This window comes from Typopeltis vanoorti, chromosome 19 (assembly GCF_054136105.1).
Source record: "Typopeltis vanoorti isolate ZY-2024b chromosome 19, IOZ_Tvanoo_1.0, whole genome shotgun sequence".
Taxonomy (NCBI): Eukaryota; Metazoa; Arthropoda; class Arachnida; order Uropygi; family Thelyphonidae; genus Typopeltis; species Typopeltis vanoorti.
Window position 1 is genome coordinate 22,823,144 of NC_143567.1, and position 23,784 is coordinate 22,846,927.

The following is a 23,784-nucleotide window of genomic DNA, read 5'->3' on the forward strand; positions in this document are numbered from 1 at the left end:
ATAATAACAATTAAAAGTAATTGGATTAATTCAAACATTCTTTATTTCGGAAAATGCAACTGAAAACGAGTGTAAATTTCTAATTAATCTTTCATCACATCACATCTGCGGTCAGTTTAGGTCTCAAATGCGACACAGTCTGTTAACTCCTTCCTCTTCACTTCTCTATAATTCCAGCAATCAACCTTCAGTCGCCTGAGATACTTTTTCTGTATATTTTCTAGGTCAAAATATTCTATAAAAAGAAATCTCTGCGTATCATTTTTCGTACTCCCATCCTTTATCATCCATTGTAGTATTCTTAATCGCATATGATGCAGCAAACGATCCAGGATAATTTTTTCAACTTTCAGAATTCATATTTTGTTGGGAACACTGAAGAACAGCAATCCACATGAAATCTCCTTTGTTTGAAACAATATTCCTAAATCCATGGACAATTTCATGAGTGTTCAGCATAGCAATAATTTTTCCTCCCAAAAATGAGAAAGTGTAAAAACTTTTGTTTATATAAACCAGTAACGCATAAAACCTCGCGGTGGGAGGACGAACACATTAGAAGACGTGAAGAATGACTGTTAGAAGGGCGTTTATCTTATTCCTTTAGGTAAAGGCTGAATGTTGAAGAATCTCCTAGCAAAGTTGTGAAAAATATCATTGTCCTGTATCGAAATTTGTGGAGAAAAGTAAAGAAACCCTTGAAAAGTTACACCGCCCTACAATATTATCAGAAATAGGTTTGAGTTTTTAAACGATTTCAGGCTGCTGGTTAGCGGGAAAAATTCTGCACAGCTCACAATTAGCACAACAGTAATCAGTGCTCATACAATACGCAAAAACACTTTATTTTTCTGCCATGATCTATTCAACAGTATGTATTTTAAAACTATAACAAGATTAATGAAGCAGGAAAATATATAATACTAATTTTGTTTTTAATTAACCTAAATTAAAATATAACATGAAAAAAAAAGATTTTTAAGATAATTTATTTCAATTCTAAATAAAGCTTTTCTACAGATTGACAACTGGATTTAAAACAAATACCATTTATTACAAAGAACTGCAATATACTATGATCACATCTCTAAAAGTTAATTATAATAAGCGGGAATATATGCAGAAATGTCTCTAGATTTCTTCCCACGATTTTCACAAACACGTTTTCTAATAATCTGATTAGCTATTTGGCAGTCAAGGACAAAAATTACCAATTTTCACAAATCACAGGTCCCTGAATAGAATGGATTCCTTTATCTTCTAGGATTTACAACATATCTTTGCCTATATATTTAGTACTAATATAACGAAGACGGAAGTACATATTTATTGAATTTGAGAAACTTTTATCTCAGAATGTGTGTCTAAGATTTTCTTTACTATGATTTCTCTGATGGATTATAAGTGCTGATCACATGTGACGTACAAGAGAAAGTTGCAAAACACTTGAAAAATGAGAGGCTTTTCTCTTTAATGAATTCCTGTCTGTTCAGTTCTGTATTTTCAGAAAATTGTTTACCCCATGTGAAACAAATGAAGGATATCTTTCCTTTATGTATCCTTCAATGTTTCTTATAATTACTAGGATATGAGATTTCACAATAATAAGATTAATTCTCGTTATTGTGAATCCTTAAATGGTGTTTAAGAATACTTTGTTGAGAAAATTTCTTTCCGCACATTGAGCAGGTGAATGGTTTTTCTTTAGTGTGTACCCTTAAGTGAATTTTGAGATTTTCTCTAACAGAAAATTTCTTCTCACATAGAGAACAGCTGAAGGGTTTCTCATTATTGTGAATCATTGAATGACTTTTAAGCTGACTTCTCCGAGAAAATTTCTTTTCACACACTGAGCAGCTGAATGGTTTTTCTTGAGTGTGTACTGTTAAGTGACGTTTGAGATTACCTGTAAATTTCTTCTCACATAGAGGACAGCTGAAGAGTTTCTCATTATTGTGAATCATTGAATGTCTTTTAAGATGACTTCTCAGAGAAAATTTCTTTTCACACACTGCGCAGGTGAATGGTTTTTCTTTAGTGTGTACCGTTAAGTGAGTTTTGAGATTACCTGAATCAGAAAATTTCTTCTCACATAGAGAACAGCTGAAGGGTTTCTCATTATTGTGAATCATTGAATGCCTTTTAAGATGACTTCTCCGAGAAAATTTCTTTTCACACAATGAACAGCTGAAGGGTCTCTCATTATTGTGAATCATTGAATGCCTTTTAAGATCACTTCTCTGATAAAATTTCTTTTCACACCATGAACAGCTGAAGGGTTTTTCGTTAGAGTGGATCCTTAAATGAACTTTATGTTTAAAGGAGTTATTGAATTTCTTTTCGCAGACTGAACAGATGAAAACTTTACGGTTTGTTTGAATTCCTAATTTCTTTTCCCTTTCTATTGAATCGGATTTTTCAGTATTTGTCATTGATGATTTATATACAAGGTGTATTTTCTCGAACTTGCTCTCTTCGTCATTGAATTTCTCCAGAGGTGTTACTTCCATTTTGAAACATCCACACAACGATTCTTCTCTTAAGGATTAGAGGAAACTGAATGAAGAAAGATGACCTGCAAAGTAAAATATATTTGATTAGACTGAAAGTGATTCTAAATAAATATATGTAAACAATGAAAATCTAAATCTAATATGATTTCATTATAAACCAAGATTTCGATTATTTGTTTGCGTTTAACACTTCATCTAATAAAAGTAAGTATAGCAAGTTTTTCATGAGAATGCTTTTCTTCGAAAAAGTGAGATGGTTTAAAACCTTTTTCTAGAAACAATATATTGCACTTTTTTGCAGTTAGTTTATTCTCTCAATAAATAAGGCAATGCACTCCCTCTGACGAGGAAAATTCCTTGTTCTCGAAAATATTTTGTTTTTCACATATATATTTTTTATTATAAATAAGGAGAGTTTTAATTTAGTGGGGAGACTTTTTTATATCAACGAAGATATCGTTGAGAAAGTGATTATAATATCGGTTACTGAGGAAGATGGTTCATTTTAAGAACACATTAAATGTGGAGGTTCTCACATTGATATGATCATAGTGGATATGATAAAAGATATTGCAACTGGAGAAAGATCCAATGTAGTATCACAAGTCACTGATTACTATTTGAAAACGGTAGCAGATTAAATATCAATAACTATAGGCCAATCACTTTGCTTCGATAATTCAAGCAGGGCTGGCGGAAGCGGGCATGCGGGAGCCGCTACGAAGGGCAAGGTTATAAGTTCATTTTTAAGAAACAAAATTTTTATCATAAAAACAAAAAATTCTTAGAATGATCAATATTAAAATAAATAAGGTCGGATACACCGAATAAAAATTAAAAAATTGTATATTGCTGGTTGTTTACAATTTTGCAGTGTGAGCAGGCTAAATTGCCTCCAGAATCTAAAGTGAAACGGTGATATAGGTTGTTTTAGATGTTATTGTAAATAACACTCTGGAAGTTAACTGTATATACTGCTTTAATAAGAATATGTTAGTGTTAAAAACAAAGGCAATACTTATATCGCTGAAGCTGCATGTAATAGATCTACATGGCGGCATTAGAAAGATTGTTAATAAAAATTTGTTTGTATGAGAAAAGCTTGCAGGCTCTAAGTGTAAACACTACTAAGTCAGTCAGAAAGGTTCAAACAACTTTCCGATGGCCGACAACTTACAATTAAAAGAAAGCAGAGGAGAACAAAAGGCATGCTGAACTTGTAACTTAAGATGAAAGAATCATTCTGATTCTTTGGGGGTTGCCAAACTTCATGCAAGGTCTCAGAGGAGGTACAATAAAAAGTGACTGAAGCAAACAGAAGGGGCTTCAAGATTGCTGCAGAAATAGAGGAATCCTGGTTCCAGAGACATCCACGGAGAGAGAGGAGTGGCTTCCCGGTTCCAGATGCTGTCAAAGAGGAGGCAGCTCGGTTCCAGACATTGCTAAAGCTGCCCGGGCCCAGACGTTGGTTGAGAGAGGAGTTTTCTGCTTCCAGAAAGGACCTTCTCGGTTCGAGACATTGCTAGAGAGATACGACTTCTAGGCCACAGACAGGGCTTTCAAATTGCTGAAAGGAGAAGTCCCAAACGCCGCAGAGAGAGAAACGTTTCCAGTCCAGAGGGATCCTGATTGACAGTTGACAACAGTTTCATTTTTCATGGAGGCAGCATTTTCAGTTTCTTAGAGGCGTCAATTCAAGCTACTGAGACGGCAGTCATCCAGGCATTTTCGCCGAGCCCAAGTAGAGGAGAAAAGGTGTGGCAAATTTCCCGAAGTACCTTCGCTCGTAAGGTTTTCTTTCCGCCGTATGAGAATAACATTTTTCCAGAACTGTACGAGTCCTGCTATATTCCCAATTGATATAGCCGAAGCCAAAATTCCAAATGAAGATCTGAGATGAAAGAATTGCCATAGAACTTTATAGAACTTTTAGTGAAAGATTTTTGACTTATTGTGAGATAGAGTTTTTGTAAGTTCAAACTTTTATATAATTCCTCTTATAGTTGTATTAGAAAGACTTTTAAGATATATGTTTAATAAGGTTAAGAAGTGTCTTTAAGAGAATGAATTGGCATGTTAGAAGTTGATATCAATTTGTAAAGATAACTTAACAGAGATATTTAGGTAACCTCTTTGCAAGTAAGCTTGGAGTTTAATAAGTAAAATTTGTAAACTGAGAGTAGATAACGTTTTGTGTTAAAGAAAATATTTTAAAGTTGAAGAAAAAAGGTTCTAAATTTTGCTAAAGAGTTTGTATAGAAGGATAGAGAAAGCAATCTCCCTAATGTTTAAATTCGTGTACATTTCATAGTAATGTAAATAAATCTTATCTGACTTTCTTGTAAACATAGCACATAATAATATAAACAAGAGAGATTCTGAGAGAGAGAAAGCATGCACAGCTATATTAGAATAACGGAGAATAAAGTATAAAGGAAAGAAAAAAGACATCACAAGTAATTAATAGAAATTACAAATATACCAAGTTAAAATAATAATAAAATTTTACAATGTCGTAGTAATGACATGATAGCAACAGTAGATTTATAACAGTACGCATCTCAATAGGCTACTGAAAGTAGCGCAGTGTGGACAATTGTTTCGTCTCTGTGTCGTGTTGTGTAATATATTCTTGTGGGTATAAAATAGAAATGGAATCAAAAATTAAAAAAAGTTATCTGGTGCACAAAATCGTAAGCGTCATGCTGCGAAGAAGTAGATAATAAGAAACAAACTGGGGTTCTTAATAAATTTGTTAAAATGTTCTGATGCAGATTGTAACCAACTCAATACATCAGAAATCAGAGTTGACGAACCACGCACATCATCCGGTTTGAATGAAAGTACTATTACAACTGTTGAATAAGATAACAAGGTGCAGGATTTAAGTGAAAAACTGTTAGGAGAAGATTTAGTTGTAGTTGACCACGAAACTAACACATTGTTAGTCTCTGTAAATTTAGAAGATCCAGGTGAATTGCGGAATATTGATGAAAAATTACGAGTTGTTTTAATTGAAATGGGGCCTGTTCAAAAGAAAAATAAAATATATCCCAGATATACATGTGATCATAAATTTGGCGACAAGTATTATAATATAAAAATGGAAAACGGGGAGCTCGTGCCAAGAACATGGCTCATTTATTCCGAAACTTTAAATTCTGTTTTTTGCGTTTGTTGCAAACTTTTCGCACCTACTGAATCAAGTAGTCTTGTAGAAGGTTATAACGATTGGAGAAATGTAAGTAAAACTTTGCATAGACATGAGACTAGTTTAGCTCACATGAAAAATTTCTTAAAATGGAAGGAACTTGATAAAAATTTAAAAAACAAAACTACTATTGATTGCCAGACTCAAAGCATGTATGAAATGGAAAAGAAACAATGGAGGAGTGTTTTAGAATGCTTGATTGAAGTTATAAAATTCTTTGGTAGCCAAAATTTAGCATTTTGCGGATCATCTGATAAATTATATGAAAGGAATAACTGCAATTATTTAAAATTAGTCGAACTGTTTGCGAAGTTTGATCTCGTTATGAAAAATCATGGTGAAATGGTCCTACAAGGAAACAATAGAGTACATTATTTGAGTAAAGTAAGTCAAAATGAAATATTGGAAACTTTAAGTAATGCAATCAGGGATACAATTTTATCATCAATTCGAAAATCTAAATATTATTCCATAATTTTAGACTGCACACCTGATGCAAGTAAAACAGAACAAATGTCCATTATTATTCGCTTTGTTTCCTGTGACAATGGAATTATCAAGATCAGGGAAAACATTTTAAGTTTTACAGCTATATCAGATTCCACAGGAAGAGGTTTATGATACAAATTTTAAAGAAGTTCTAAAAAAGGCAAAAGAACTGAGTGAAGAGGTGGATGGAGAATAAGAATTTAAAACTGGTACGGAAGTTCGATGACGAAAGAAGACACGACAATTTGACTACGAGCATCATGACGAAACGCCACAATCGCCAGCAGATAAATTTAGAGTGAATGTGTTTTATACACTTCTAGACGTTGCAATGTGTTCGTTAATAGAACGTTTTGAACAACTAAAAACATATGATAATTTCAGTTTATTGTATAGATTACTACAAATTAATAACGAAGATTTACGAAAACATTGTGACGATTTAGAGATTCTCTTGATGGATGGCGACAATAAATATGTAAATGCAATAGAACTATATGACGAGTTATGTGCTTTCCGGGATATTTTTCGAAAGGATAATTTAAATATTCAAAACCCTTTCGATATTCTTAATTTTATTGTGTTCAATAATTTATCTTTCCCTAACTTTTCAATTGCTTTAAGAATAATATTAACCTTACCTGTAAGTGTAGCGAGCGGTGAACGCTCCTTTTCCAAGTTGAAATTGATTAAAACCTACTTAAGAACAAGTATGTCACAAAAAAGGCTACATCATTTTCAATTGCTATTAACGCCAAATAACAATTGAAAATGATGTATGTGTGGAATTAGACGTTAAGACCAATTATTTCTAATTTGGTGAATATGAAATCAAAACCCCTAAAATTTTAATTAAAAAATTTCAAGTATATTTATGTAATTTAATTTATTTTCTGTTATTCTGTAAAGATTTTATTTTTTGAATACTTATATTAATATTAATAAAATGTACTAATTATTATTTCTGAATTCTTTTCTTATTTTCTCATCTATCTTGAGTTTCTTTTATTTTCCTAAAAGATAGTTCCACTTATAAAAATTATTAAAAATTTTTACAACTTACTAAGAATTTAGTAAAATGCAAGAATTTTTTCAACTTTTGTTCAAATAAATTTTAACTTTAATTAAAATTCATTTTAATTTTGTTAGCGATTCGTGTCGGTGAGAAGGCTATAATCCCCCTATCATTATATTCAATGATTAAAGTGAAGTGAAGTGGCTTTATCAAAATTTGATTTAACTTTTGGGCATTTTTTGAATATTCGGGTTTTTAATGATTATCCCGCCTAGTAAACACCCCCGGTTCGTTACATTTAGCGAAACAACATGTTCTCAACATGTTAAGAAATTTCAAATAATTTTAATTTTTATTATTGTAAAAGAACCACCCACGCCTGGATCGTTACACGGGCGCTTAGATAGACATTGCATGCGGGCGGCAAAGACACTAGCGCCGGGTCTGAATTCAAGGATAAGTTATATCCGTTATATTAAAGAAAACCTCAAATTTCTTGCAAGATACATAACCATCTAAACAACCAGGATGCAGTCATATTTCTCTACAAGAAATAACATCCCCATTATCAACAAAATAATTGGCAAGTAAACGAATATCGACTTCCTGCAAAGATTTGTATAGATTTATTTATATACTTTCAAATACTTTGATAGATATCGGATCTCCAAGCATAACTCCTGTTTCTATGATAAATTCCTTTCCCTGATGTTCTAATTCTATACTAGCTATTGAGGCTACAGTACACTCGAAACAGAAATGCTCTCTGGCTAATTTGACTCTATTGCGTACGACCTGTTTTCGCTCTCTCCATCAGGGTCACTTTACTTCAGATGTGAATAGAAAGAAAATCTTTGTCATAACGATAATCAAGTTCAAGTGACCAGTTAACGTATTTAATTATAAATCTTTGTTTTTATCGTACATTGAAATATTTCAGTACAAAGTGCCTGATAGCTTACTATGTTGGTCAGATTACATTAGATTAGAATAGTTTCAGGTTTCAAAAATGACAATATTTTATAATTTTAAAATATACAAATCGGTAACAAGCTTTCCTTGAGTAGGATTATCAATAATCTTCAATTCCATAATGTAAATTAATTACGTTATCATATTATATAATATTTATACATCAACATAATAATTGCAATGACGTTATTCAGTAATCCTGATTATTTTAAAAAATATACTAAAAGTAGAATAACGTGTTAAAATTTTTTAAAGAACAATCACACAGATTTGATATTTTGCTTGTATCATGAAGGAAAATGGATTTATTGGAATAATTTCACTGAAAAATTTTTTCGTTATCTGTTATTTAAATAAATGATTAAGACTAAATTATTAACAAGTCATTTCGGACTTAACTAGTAAATTCTTTTAAATGTACGATGTAAACATTTATTGAATTAAATTTCCTATTTAATTAAAATAAATAATAAAACTAATTTATAAAAATCCGAAATGTCACAAAAATTACCTTTCTCTGGCAGAGCACACGATTGTAAAAATAATCACATAGAAAAAAAAAAAGATAGTTGTTTAATTTAACAAGACACATTAAGTTTCAGTCATTATTTCCAATTGGTAAGAATAAAATGCTGAAAATAGAGAAAATACACTGGGTGAGAGATTACTTATAAGGAAAGAGAGGATTATAATCTCCTCTTCGAGATTATTAGTCAGGTTATCCTGTCGCATTATTGCATAGCGATAATTAATGAAAATGACGTCATCAATAATTAGTGGGTCATATGAACAAGGGAAGTACAGTTTGATATTTATATTATCCAGATAAGATGCGTATATTAATAAAAAATTACTGAATCTAATTTTATCTATATTATCTTATGAACTAAACTGCAAGTGTCGCAAGGATACGATGAATGCTATCTGTTGAAGTTATAAGAAGTGCAATTCGGCCAGCATGTCCATTAGAAGGTGTGATAAACCCTCCCGCTGAAGAGAACAGTTAATCGGATTATCTCACGCTCATAGCTGCATCTTATTTGTGTATAACAAGGAATGCAGTTCCTCGTTCTATGCTGGGTAATAACTGAATCCTAGTTATATTGGATAAACTAAAAATATAGAAATTATTTTTATTTTCTCTTTTTATTGTACAAAGCAATTTTAATGCGCGGACAAAATAAAGGTTCTTGCATAGTTTCTTCATTTAAATATCGCCTTACCTTGGAACACTAATTTCATTTTTATTTATTTTTATTTTTTTGCTAATTTTTTTCTAATCGCTTACTCCACAAAACATTTTCTTTGTTCTCGAAAAAAATTAATTCACGATAATTATTTGAAATATTTGAATTATTTTTGAAAAAAACAGGCTGCGGAGGTTATGTTATATTTTTGTTCAAAATCATGTTTCGAAGAATACTTCGCAGATTTCCTGAAGGACGTGCTTGAGCGACTCTGCTTTATAGAGAATAAAATGAAATTCTTTAATCATATCACTAATTTTTTTACTTTATTTTCTTTATATTGTGATCTTCTTGGTTTCCCTGTATAATTGGTCATTACAAAATGAAATTAAAGGTTATGATTTAAATTGATATGTATATATTTTCTGCTAGTTCAGATATATTAATTGTATCAGATGTTATAATGGCAAAAATAGTAAGAAAATAATCATTTACACTTTCCTTCCAAAACACAAAGAAAGTACATTGTAAATTCACCCAATGAAAAATAAAATATTACATATTTTTCTTGTGTTATCTGATTTTTTTTTTTTTTTTGTAGTACAAAGAAGAAATTGCTGCCCATAAGATGGTAGAATACAAGAGGGCAAAAATCTGTAGATTGATTACATTATAACTAATAGAGATATGTCAGAAAAAAATTATTTATGCAAGAGTTCTAGCATCAGCAGATTTATTAGACGTTATTACTCTTGTATAAATATTTTTTTCTTCCAGTTTAGATACATGGCATTGTTGAAGTAGCTAAACCTTTGCTACTATTTACATTAAAATGATTGGACATGTTTCCCCAAGTGATTTACGTTTGTAACAGTTGTTTTGCGACCGATTTATAAAATAAATTCTCTGAAATATCTGCAGATTGAATAAGTCTATAACCCCCCGCCCCACCAAAAAATAAGATTATGCATACGTTCCTTTTCTTTCAAAAACAATTCAAATCTTCTTTTTCAAGATAATTGAAAGAAATAATTTATAATTTTTCGATAATAAAAATGAAAGTAATCATTACAAATTAAGAACTTATTTTAGCATAAATACTGTATCAGCCTTTGAAAGAAATGTCTATATTTATTTCTATGTTAGGATGTCTACTAATCAACAATTGAAAACAAAACACGACATTCTTGATCTAATTCGCAATACAGCTTGAGACACTTTAGTGTTCCTTCTGGCTAAGTGTCCCCTCTTTTCTTTCTCAGTAGCACCCAGAGTAATCTAAGCCTTTACCCTTTTCCTCCAGCTAAGAGGATTACTATCAAATATTTCTAAGACGTAGTATTTGTAAGACGTAGATTACTTCAGAAATAGCAACCAGCATCTGAAGTAGAAGTAAAAATATTTAGATTATTTTAAGAAAAAGAAACAAAAATCTGAACTTTCTACTGAACTTTCTTTTGTGGTATGCATATAAGCAGTTTTACACGTTGAAAATATAGCATAGTGTTTCTAAAATTTCAAATAATTTCAGCAGACAGTAGAACAGCTGATTTAAGATGGCAAAGAAAGATTACAGAATTAGAATCTTCACGGTACAACAATATTATTCTCTTATTTCTTTTGTCAAAATGGTAAAATGAAGTAATAGATTTTGAATACTATCTGGAAACTTTTTCGAAACTGTAGAAATTTAGAGTGGTTATGTAATTGAATTGCAGGAGAGAATAAGGAGGGGAGAGGGGCGTAAGCATTAGAAATTCTTCAAAATAAGCATACATTTTGAATCATTCTGTATATGATATCCTTCATATTATATTTTCAACATATCTACGATGGTTACGCACTGGATATTATCGTAATGTGCATCCTACAAGAAAAAAAAAAATATTTTGTATATATATATATATATACTCTCATATAAATCCAGTATAAGTCTGCTTGCCTAAATAAACTGAATAAATGCTGTATTAAATTTGGTATGAAAATCAACAATAAAAAGACGAAATGTGAACTGCATCCTGAATGGAGAACTTACAGAAGAAGTATAATATTTCAGCTATTTAGGCACAATTTTTAGTAAAGTTGGCAAAATTTAAATTTTAAATATGGAAATAGACAACAGAATTAGCAAAACTGGTATGGTAGGGAGGAAAAAGAAGAAAGTTTTATGGAATTAGAGAAATTATTCAAAACATTAGAGAAATTATTCAAAACTAGCTGTATACAAGACAGTGTTCGAACCAGTTTTAAAAAATTATGGATCTGAAAGCTGGTTTAGAAAAAAAAAAACACTATCAGTCTAGAGACCGCAGATTTTAGAGAGAAAGATTAGAAGCGTGAATAGACGGCATCAATGGCAATATCCTATTAAAAACAACGATATGAGGAAAGAACTCAACATTGCTAGCATTGAACAATTTGTTAATCTCAATACATTAGGTTTTTTTTTATTTTATTTATTTATTTTTTTACTGTCAGCAGCTCTTATGTCTTATCAATAATAGAAGATCTCAAAAATGCTAATATTTTGTTGTAAATCAACTTCTTATAACACAGAAAAGTATTCATTTTTACTCAGGAATTGATAAATTTTTACTACTTCTGTTTTGTCCGAAGACTACAATGAAAATGTCCATGTACCATTAAAGAAACTTTCACTTCAACAGATGCTATAATGCAGAAGCCAGAAAACAGGTGGCTTTGTTTAACACTGAATACAGTAAAAAGACATTTATGTATTGCGATGGCAAAAAAGTTTGTTCAGTTTATGCGTTAGTAAAAGTTTACGCCTTTACGAAATTTATCTTCACTGCATTTACTTTTCATATCGGTATCAATGCAATACCATTTCAATTTTCTAGCGAATAACATTTTCAGCGAATTTTTTCTGCAATCAATAGTTCGCGAGATGAATTTTGCTGATTTTTCCTCGCGATGAATTGTTCGGACACGAACATAGCCATATGTAACAATTGGAAAAAGTAATCATTTGGGAAAATAACTCTTTTACTTAATTATTTATACACAAATATAAATATACCCAAAAGAAGAAATCCATCGGAATCAAATCGGGACTGCGCGGTGGCCAAAAGCAGTGGGATACGCGCAGTCACCATAATGTGGAGTTGCTCCATCATGTTGGAAAATGAGGCCCTATACACATTCTCAATCTGGGGAAACACAAATTTCTCTAGCATATTTAGGTATGCCACTCTCGTAGTCGTCTCCTCATGGAAAAAATGGCTCAACAATGCGATCATGCATGATCGCATTGTTGAGCCATTTTTTCGAACCAACTCGAAAATTCCAAATCAGAAAAATCAACTTTAAGAAACATCTCATCTCTGGAAAATGGAAGACTACAAAAAAACTTGGCGTGAATGTATAAAAAAAAGTCCTCCATCCTAAACTTATTTTCATAAATATACACATTCTCAATCTGGGGAAACACAAATTTCTCTAGCATATTTAGGTATGCGACTCTCGTAGTCGTCTCCTCATGGAAAAAATGGCTCAACAATGCGATCATGCATGATCGCATTGTTGAGCCATTTTTTCGAACCAACTCGAAAATTCCAAATCAGAAAAATCAACTTTAAGAAACATCTCATCTCTGGAAAATGGAAGACTACAAAAAAACTTGGTGTGAATGTATAAAAAAAGTCCTCCATCCTAAACTTATTTTCATCAAAACTGCAGAAACCGAGAAGAGAAAAATTCTACAGCTCATTTAATGAAACTGCTGAAAAGGACTTCAGCATCCTACGTTTATCAAGGATGTCAAGCGCCTTTATCATTGCGTTTAACCTGAAGGTGAGTTAGCCTGTCTCATACGAGGATGAAAGGTTTTTCCCCTCTGAAACTTGGTTTTTTCTTGCAGAAAAACAAGCGAACCGAATTGGAAAAACACGCAGGGATTTAAGGCCAGTTGCTTCTTCCTTAATTCAAAACAACTCAACCCAATTCCAATTTCCTTTAGCACTATGTGTTTCTAACTGTGTTCTGCCGACCACTGCAATCCTTCAAAAGTCGAATAAGACTTCCAACCACTGCTCATCTAAATATAACACCAGATGAGTATGCTTCTAAAAGGTTTACAGGTTTGTTTTTTAAGACTCTTTATTCATCATTCCTTATTTTATTATTTTCCTTTCCTAGAGAATATATTAACTTTTTTTTTTTTTTTTTTTAACAAACTGCACCGATCACCTCCTCAAAACCCAGAAATATACCCACACACATATACTCATTAGTATTCTTAGCCTATTCCTTCCCTTATTAACTGCAATTACTTGCTTTGGAGGTTATTCGGGAGATAAGTGCATGTGGCACTCCTGTCATTGGGGAATAACAGAAACAGGAGTAAATAAGTGAAACATGATTGAAAAATCTTCAGGAATGAATTTTTTCAAGTTTTCCAATATTTTTACTCTGAATTCCTGTATATTTTATTATTATATTGTGAAAAATATTTACATCAAAGAATCAATTTATTATTATTATTAGTAGTAGTAGTAATATTAATGATTAATACCATTTTCCCTCATCCTCCTCAATATAATGATTGTTGGTATAGCAATGCTGCTTTACTAAGGAATAATTACAGAACAATATGGATTCTTATTGTCTTTCTTGTCCGATTTGCCTATTTCCAGGAGGAAAAGCCTAGTCATCTCAGTATTAGGCCTACTAACTTACGTTCAGTAAATTTATTTATTTATTACATTTATTAATGAAAAAATTTTATTTCGATTCGGTATTTGAAATTTTTACAAAAAAATGTCGAACCCTTCCAGTTTTCAGTTCAGCTATATTCGGGGCGCAAAGAAAAATGTCGAAATTATGTATTACAATAACTCGCTGACTTAGCAGACGTTTTCAGTACAAGAAGCTGAATGCACGGTTCAGTTTTAGTTCGTAATGGATCACTTTTATCATGACATTTCCGTAAAGAAGTTCCTAAATGATATTAGCAATTTCGCTCTGGCTGGATGAAATTTAATGAAATTTTTAATTTCAATCGACTAGACTTATTGTGACAAAATTTGGTAGAACGAATTTCTTAGCCTATTCCTCCCCTTATTAACTGCAATTACATGTTTTCGAGGTTATTCAGGAGATAAGTGCATGTGGTACTCCTGTCTTCCCTACAGATAAATCGCTAACTGTACAATGAAGCAGGATGTACACTTACATTAAATGCTCTAAAATGCAAGAAAACAATTATTATGTTTCAATGACCGCTTCCATATGTTGTCTGTATCATGAGTAACTTTCCGCATTGTTACTGAACATTTTCTAAACAATAGTTTGCAAGAAAAATGACTTTTCGATGAATTCTTTCATAATTCATCGAAAAATTTTCAGTGAATTGTTTTTTCGATGAATTGCATTTTCGACGAATTGTCGTTCGATGAATTGTCATTCGAGGAATTGGTCATTCGATGAATTGCCTTTTCGACGAATTGCCATTCGTTAAATTGTCGTTCGGCGAATTGTTTATTCGGCGAATTGCTTTTTCGATGAATTGCATTCGGTGAATTGTCTTTCAATTAACTGTTTTTCGATGAATTTGCCTGTAACCACTAAAATAGGCAAGCCTAGTTGTCTTAAGGTGGCAGCCCCGCCACTAGGATACCTATCGTCATGCAAGTCACTTGATATAGGGAAACACATTACTTTCAAGTCTCAACGAAATCCAAACCGGACAAAAAACATGGGAAATGACAGGTAAAAAACTGAAAAAGGTTAAGAAACTTTGGAAAAAGAAAAACGTGGTGAAATATGCTGCATGGAACATTAGAAGCATAGAACATAAAGAAGAAGAATTAGACAAAATTTTAAATGACGAAAATATTGAAATTGCAGTTCTTACAGCAACAAAAAAGAAACTTAAAGGAACAAAAGAAACAGCTAACTACAATATCATATATAATGGAGTGAACAAACAGATACATGCAAAAGCCAGTGTAATGAATTGCATCCATAAATCAATTAAAGCAAGAATTACTCATTTTATATTCCCCCACCCTGTACTAAGCATCTTCAAGTTGGGAGTGAGAGAATGCGTTGCTTTATATAAGCTCATTTCCTTCCTTAGAGAAGCAAATATTTTGTCTGCATGCATAGAGCTAGGCGTTGATGTCGAAATTGATATTGCTTTAGTCAATTCACTCTTCAGATCAGATTCTGATTTAATGTCAGAACTCACTGCTAGGACATCTTTTATTTCTTTTATTGGAACTTCTTCTGCTGTAAATGTTCTTTTAAAAAGTCTTTCCATTAATGACTTCGCCAATCGTGCCATTTCATTCTTACTTGACAAGACAAAAAAAGTCATCCTCTTCCATCTCGCATAAACAACTAACTTTGCTCAAGTACTTTGTGAGAAACACAAGATCTCTATTTCTACGTTTAACCAATTCAAATTTTATTTCCTTTAAAAACATTTGGCTCATTGAAGAATTCTGTTTTTTTAAATTACTGAACAGGAACTTAAAAATTCCTTCACTTGTGAGAATATTAGCTTCTCTGTAGCTTAATGCTTCACCTTCTAATCTTCGAGGTTGTAAGCAATTCGACATACCTCTCAATATTTCATAATACTCTTCTTTCCATAAGTAATCGAGTTTCGGCTCTCTTAAAACAGTCTGAATCGGATTTATTAAAAATCTCTCTATCATTCTCTTCAGTGTGTTCAAACGTGTTTTACAGTCCAAAATGACTTCTAGTTCGCTCTTTTCAATCTTGGACACTACCCTACATTAAACAGTACAACATTTGAGATGTATATTGGAAAATCAAGAATCAGAATATAAGAAACTGATGCACCAAACGAGATATTTTGCAAAACATATCAATGATCAAAGTTCAAGCCTTGAAATGGCGTGTTTGTGAAGAAATGTACAATTGAAATGGCAAAATAAGTTAATGAGCCGAAATTAGCTGAGAAGTTCGAAACAGTGGCATTATTTCAACGGACCATCACAAGATGCGTACAGATCAATATGTATCGAAAAATCTGTGTGACTTAACAGCAAAATGTGACTATTATTCATTGTGTGTGAATGAAAGCATTGATAAAGCAGACGTCAGTCAACTTTTAATTTTTGTTCGACCTATTCAAGAGGACTTTACTGTTAACGAAGAACTCCTCAGTCTTATATCTTTACATGAGACAATTAAAGGTACTGATATTTTCGTAGCAGTTCAAAACCCTGTTATGATCTATGGAGGAGTCGATAAATGTTCCTGCATCGTAACACATAGGGACAAAGCAACGACGGCCACTGGAAGCTGCTTTTTATACTGACAGAAGTTAAAAAGGAGTTTTTTTAAAAATTACTTACCAATAGAGAGAGAGAGAGAGCTACCCGAAATTGAGGAACTTTCGACTCAAGATGTGCTCGGGAGCATATATCTTTGCGAAAGCACTTTTTCAACGAAGATATTCATTAAATCAAAGTACAGATGATCATTGAAAGATAATTCTCCTGCAAATTTACTGCGATTGGCAACTACAAGCATTCGAAATTGATATAGGAAATTTAGTAAACGAAGACGAACTACCGAAAAGGTCTCGCTAAAATAAAACAAATAATTATCGTTTCTTGTCTACTATTTCAATAAAAATTTTTAAAAGCACCATGAGTTTTCTTCTTTTATGAAATTGTCGAAGTACTTGCTAAACCTAACTAACGGTAGGACCCACCAAGTAATTTAATATATGTATAGTACGCCCACACGTTGTAGGGCTTCGCTTGGCTTGGTGCCAAGAATAGTCGATTCATGCTGAAGGGGTAAAGGATGTAGGAATTGGTTGCCAACATGCGAAATCACGTGCGTCTGTCGCTGTACTAGTAGTTTCTTGAATTGTTGTCGCTTTTTTGCATTATTTTTTTATTATTAATTTGTATGATAGATCAGTTACAGTCCACAAGTTCTTGTGTGTTAACCCTTTCAGTAGCTCTTGCAAAATAATATTGAATAATGTGCTGACATTCTGCGAAAAAGAATCGTTAGAAGGCAGTCTCCTTGTTCCTCTTTCTCAAGTCATAAAACATGCAAGTGCAAATGAGGGCATATCGGAGTCGACTGTTAAAAGAATTCGTAGGGAATCAAAAGGTGAAGGTAAGCCAAAATTTAAATCTCCTAAAAAAAAAGTGCCAGAGAAAGAAAACCATCAAAACCATAGCTTTGAATTATTTTGATGTAGACGTTATAAGAAGAACTATTCACGAATTTTACGTGGTCAAGAAAAGAGTACCAACTGTTCGGCATCGCAAACTAACCGGGGGTATTGAAATGTCGAAACTTTTTAAGCTTTCAGAACAGGCGATTGAAAGTATTACAGTTCTAAACCGGGGAAAGTATTGCTTTCATGTCACCTCATTGGATAATATGTATTGGGACAGAGACGGAATTATCGAAGAATTATGCGAACCTTTGGTGATCAATTTACGTGAAAGTGATGGCGATTCGGATATCGATTCAGATTACTATGAAGATTAAAAGGATTTGTTAATGGTATTTTTTTTCCAAGCATTCTTTTGCATGGGTTTGTTAAAAGATTCACAACAAGCCATTAATAATTAATCGGTTTAGGACATTAAAGTGTCTCAGTTCTCTCAACTGTAACTTGAGAATATGTAAGTTCATTTGAAAAAATTTCTGTTTTTCTGTATAATTATTTTTATTTTATAGAAAACTTTCTTAAAAATAAACTTAGTTACATTTTTATTTTATGCTATACCATTTTTCATTTTGTTAATACTCTACGTACATTTTTCCAACTGTTTTACAAGCAAAATAATTATTACCATTTTAAAAATTATAATGTTCGTAAAAGAAAAGCTAAATTTTCCTACCTGTAATAATAAACAAACTCATCCCAGACGACAGATTGATTACCCTATTATCGGAATGGATTCTAATTCTTTTGACATGTGGCGAAGCGTCTCGAATCTGTGGGCGTACTATACTATATTTATTATTCTGGATGCGGCCCTCCTATAATTCATTTTTTTATGCAGCTCTAATTCCCTAAGTTCGACAGCCCTTATACAATGAATTCATAATATTGAAGTGAAGATTATTGATAAAATTAATATTATCACAAAAGCCTGTTTGCCATTTGTATACATTAAAATAATAATGTATATATATATCTTTACATTTTTAAAATCGGAAACTATTCTATTCTAAAGTTATCTGACCAAATAAGTAATCTTTCAAGCATCACACTCTGAAATAGTTTACTATAAGGTAAATTTACCAAAATGAATATTCATACATCAGTGCGTTAACTGGTGACATAAGTTTGATTCTCGTTATGATAAAGATTTTCATATCAAACTGAATAAAGCGAACTTGATGGAGGGGCGAAAAGAGGTCGTACACAGAGGGATCAAACTGGCCAGAGAACACACCTGTTTAACAAGCAAAAATATGATGTATCGAGTGTACTGTAGATTCAATTGCTAGTAACGAGTTAGAGCATCAGGAAAAGGAATTTATCATAGAACAGGAGTGATGCTTGGAGATACGACATCACCCAAATTCTTTGATTATATCAGGGGTGGGGAACTTTTTTAGTATCAAAGGCGAAAATTGCTAATTTAAAACCTTCTGCGGGTGACTCGTAAATTTTAACTCTTATATGTATTGTGCAATATATATCTTGGCAGGCTTATGACGATCACATTATATGTAATATAGCTATTTTTGGTTTTGTATATTTATTTATTTAAATTTAAATAAATTTAAATTATTATAAAATTTTATTTACCTGTACATACGAGTTCATCAGCAAAGGAGAAAATTGAAATAGACTCGCAGGCGAGGAGTGCTCCACCCCTTGAATATATAAATAAATCCAAACCAATATTTGCAGGAAGTCGATATTCGTTTACCTTGCCAATTACTTGGTTGATAATGGGGATGTAACCACTTGTAGAGAATTTTTCTCTGCATCCTTCATGTTCACATGGTTATGCATCAACCAAGAACCTTGTGGTTCTATTTAATATAAAGGATATTACATTTCACGCAATATCCTTTTTATCATCTCCTCTACCGTTTTTAAATAGTAATCATTGATTTGTGATAATGAAGTGAATCTTGTTCCAGTTGCAACATCTTTTCCCGTACCTAGTATGATATTATCAATGGGAGTCTCCTGATTTCTTGCGTTCAGTTAATGTATCGTGTACCCCAGGAAGCGTTATTATACTCATTTCCTCATCGGTATCACCTTTAATACTAAAAGGTATCTCCACTAAATGAAAAAATGTCTGTATTTATAATCAGTGATATGTGTGCCGGGGAAAATATTTTAGAGGACAAAAAATTTCTTCGCCTTGGATGAGTTCATTGCAAGATAAAAGCGCGTTTTAATACTCTTTCTGTAACCATTTAATAATATTCGCACAAAAACTCTCATACACACAGTCATAAAGTAAGCAGAATACTCCGATTAATATAATACCCATATAGAGAATATTTCTGCTCTTAAAAAAAAAAAAAAACTATCAGTATATACACTACACTGCTTTAAATTACACTCATTGTTCAATGAATTACGCAAATGTCACTTTCGGAGCGTATGCAAATTACTTAGTCACTTCGTCACCTATTCTAAGCAACTTTTTAAGAATGCTGCTGGTCAGCAGTCCACAATAGTATTGATCGCAATGCGAAAAACAAAAGATATTTCGGAGTTAGATAAAGGGATTATTGTCGGTGTCCGTCTGGCTGTTGCCCCGATGTTGAAAATGAGATATTTGGTGAGATATGGGCTGTGGCCAGCCCATATCTCACCAAATACTAAGCGGAAAATCGAAGACCAATTTCAACAGTCACATGGGTATACGGAAACCAGTGATTTCTGTGAAGAACCAGCAAGTTCTTCTACAGTGGTGTCAAGAACATTGTGACTGGACACCGGTAAAAACTCCTGTAATCTGAGGAGTCACTCTACACCTTGTTATGCACCGATGGTACGCAGATAGTTTTGCGGAAAACCCTTGAACCAATAAACCGCGCTTGCTTTGTAAACATAACTCAAGACTCTGAATGCGGTTTCATGTTGTGGGAAATGTTCCATAAAAAATGTTGCTGATGGATTCTATCTTGACTTTTATCTACTAAGTGACGGTTGTTTCAGTGACGGCAGTGTTACTGTCAATCGCAGAAAATTTATTCAGCAGTGTTTAAGCGATCATGACAGCGACTCCCATCATTTTCATTGGCCACCACAAACCCCAGATCTAAATTACCATGGAGATTGTATTGGTCAAGTTTTCAATTCAGCTCCAGGAGAAAAGTCGTCTTCTGTTAAATCTGTATCATAGAAAGTTCTGCGTGATATATTTTAGACAAATGCAATCCAGTTCTTTGTGAAACCTATGCCAAACCGCACATGTGCAGTTATTTGGGCTTTCTACTTCTACAGCCAGTTTATGTAGAACTAAACGAAAAATATTACATCTAGTAATAGATTTTAAATATACCGATAATAGGGTAAACAGCACAGACAGAAGGAAAAGAACAATCGTCGGAGCTAAAAAACCAACACATTTAAATTGAGCAAGATTATTGGATAAACATAACAACACTAATTATATTCATTCTATAATATAATCAATTTACATTATTGAATTGAAGACTGATAATTCCAATCAAGAAAATCCTGTAATCCAATTATATACATTAAAATAATAAACGATGTACAAACCTTAAAATCGAAAACCAATAATTAAGTAAACTTGAAATCTAATGCAAATTGATTTGGACAACCAGATAATCTTTCGAAAGAGCATTATTCTAAAATATTTTACTGTACGAGCAAAATGAATATTATTTATATATCGGTATATTAACTGATCACTTGAGTTTCATTCTCGTTATGACAATTTTAGTCTTCATATTCTCAACTGAAGTTGAAGTAAGCTACCCTGATGGAAGGGGCGAAAATAATATGCACCAGTCATATTGGCTAGAGAACACACGCTTTTAACAGGCAGAAATATTATATGAAGCTAATTTAAAGTTAGAACATCAGGAAAACGAATTAAGCATAGAAAGAGGGGAGATTGAAGGAAATCCGATATCACCCAAACTATGAGAGTATATAAATATATCCACGCGAATGTTTTGAATTAAAGATTCCTAAAGACTTCTCAGAATGAAGCACAAAACCTTATGGGTGATATCTTATCTCCCCATCTCTCAATGGTAAATTCCTTTGTGTGATGTTCTGGCTGTAGAGTTCAGATTCATTTTAGTTGTTTATTATTTCTCACTGAAATAAAGAATCAAAACCTTTTTCTAAATAACCAAACATTAAATCTGCAGGAAGATTAAATTAAATCTTCCTGCAGATTTCATTTAACATAAAAACATTTATCTGCAATCGTCCACCTTCCCAATTACTTGGTAGATAGTGAGGATGTAATCTCTTGTGGTGGAACATTTTCTGCATTCATTCTGCTTGTTCACATGGTTGTACTCATCGAAGAACTTTGCCGTTCTATTTAATATAATGGATGTAACACGACATTCTGTCCAGGAGATAATTGGGTGTCTGTGCTTCAATGGAGCCGATATACAAACTGACTTGCTGTGGTGAGTCGATTACGTCTTGCCGTGATAACCAAATATCTATGTTCACGCTCCTTGTTAGAGCATGGCGACCTCATAGCAATCGTCTCGTATGCATTCCGTTGGTTTCAAGCGCTGACCAAAGGCTGGATGCAACACTATGCAAGTTTCAAACTTTCTGGAAAAATCGGTACTCCTTCAAACTATTCAATAATTCTTCCCTCCTAGTGAAAGATTTCGATCAAGATGATGTCGTGGAGAGATTACAAGACAGACAGGTTTGCAACTTTATTTCTTTACGTAAAGAGCTTCCTTCGAACACAATTCGATACGCGCAGCCTTTTGCATTTTTATCGTGTTGTGTGCTACCATGTGAAGTATTAATTTGCCTAACGTAATGAGCTGTTCAGATGTAAAAACCTTTTGACCAAAATAAAACCACAGTTTTATTGATGCTGTGGAGACAATAACTGTGTCATATGGATGCGAAGAGATACCAGATTTGAGTGTTTCCAAATTGTTATTTATTCCCTCAAATACCTCCTGCTCACTCACAATTAAGCTATCCTCTCCTGTGTCCTCTACACGTTGGTTCCTCATGATTCCACGCTGATCAGGATGCAACACACTTATAAATTGATCACCGAAAACCTCAACAATGTCTTCTGCAGCAATTACTATTCTACCACTTAAATCTTTCCATGATCATCTTCTTTCTACTTTCCACAAAAATCTGAAAAACTCTCTAGGAGTTTTTCAGATTCTATCTAAAAAATAGTAATCAGTCATCACTTCTCGTGACTGATTACCATTATTCATCTTGTACTTCCTCCAAAGTACTTTATTTTTCCAGATTTCATGCTCAAGCTCCACATTCATCCATTTTACACCTACCCTATTTGGCATTTTGCCTTCGGGATGCATTCGTACATTGATGCTGTTTGGTATTTCTTTGTAAGTTCCCATGCAGCATTTATTTCCTTACCGCTCAACTCCTCGTTCCATGTTTTAGCTCTAAGCTTGTCATAACCACCAGCCTTATAATTCCACATATATCCTTTCCTCGCAAAAGCCTGCATGTGACTAGCCACAACACAACATGAGTACAACCATGTGAACAAGCAGAATGTAGAGAAAGTTTCTGTACAAGAGATTACATCCTCACTATCATCCAAGTAATAATTATGAATGTAAACGATTATCGACTTCCTGCAGATTTAATGTCTGTTGATTAAGAAAATGGCGTTCATTCTTTATTTCAGTCAAAAATAATCAACAGCTAAAGAGAGCAATCCACCCGAGAAATTTACGTGGATGTCTGAAAGGTTCTCGGCCTAACAATGAATAAACGATTTTATAATTTGAACATTATTTATATTTTCTACATAATCTCCCATAACATTAATACCTTTATTTTCACGATGCTCGATCGCCATTCTCCCGTCCCTGTACGGTATATTAGTAAGATCTGCAAAATACCCATCTGCAATCACCTCTTGATTCGACGAAAAACGCTGGTCAGCTTTTTTCATCGAATATTTAGTTTTTTTTTTTAAGTTTTAGGAAGAGCTTTAGTTTTGGAAAGAGACAGAAGTCAGAGGCAGCCAAATCTGGTGAATACGGTGGATGTTCTAACAAATCATAGTTCAGATCCTTTAATTTTCGCATTGTCAAAACACTTTTGTAGGCAGGTGCATTGTCCTGATGAAAGATGATTTTTTTCTTCTACAAATCTGGCCTTTTCTGACGAATTTTTTTGTCTAGTCTGGTTAAAAGATCGGAATAATATTCCCGGGT

The 23,784-nt window shown here is 32.8% G+C and overlaps 1 protein-coding gene across 1 annotated transcript in view; it reads left to right on the forward strand.

The window, feature by feature from the left end:
• Positions 1 to 10,088, forward strand: part of Mettl14 (methyltransferase like 14) — a 364,896-nt gene extending 354,808 nt beyond the window's left edge. Inside the window, exon 11 of the mRNA XM_090409120.1 lies at positions 9,989 to 10,088. Coding sequence (XP_090265246.1) covers positions 9,989 to 10,063 — 75 coding nt within the window. The 3' untranslated portion in view covers positions 10,064 to 10,088. The remainder of the gene's footprint in view (positions 1 to 9,988) is intronic.
• The last annotated feature ends 13,696 nt before the right edge of the window (positions 10,089 to 23,784 follow it).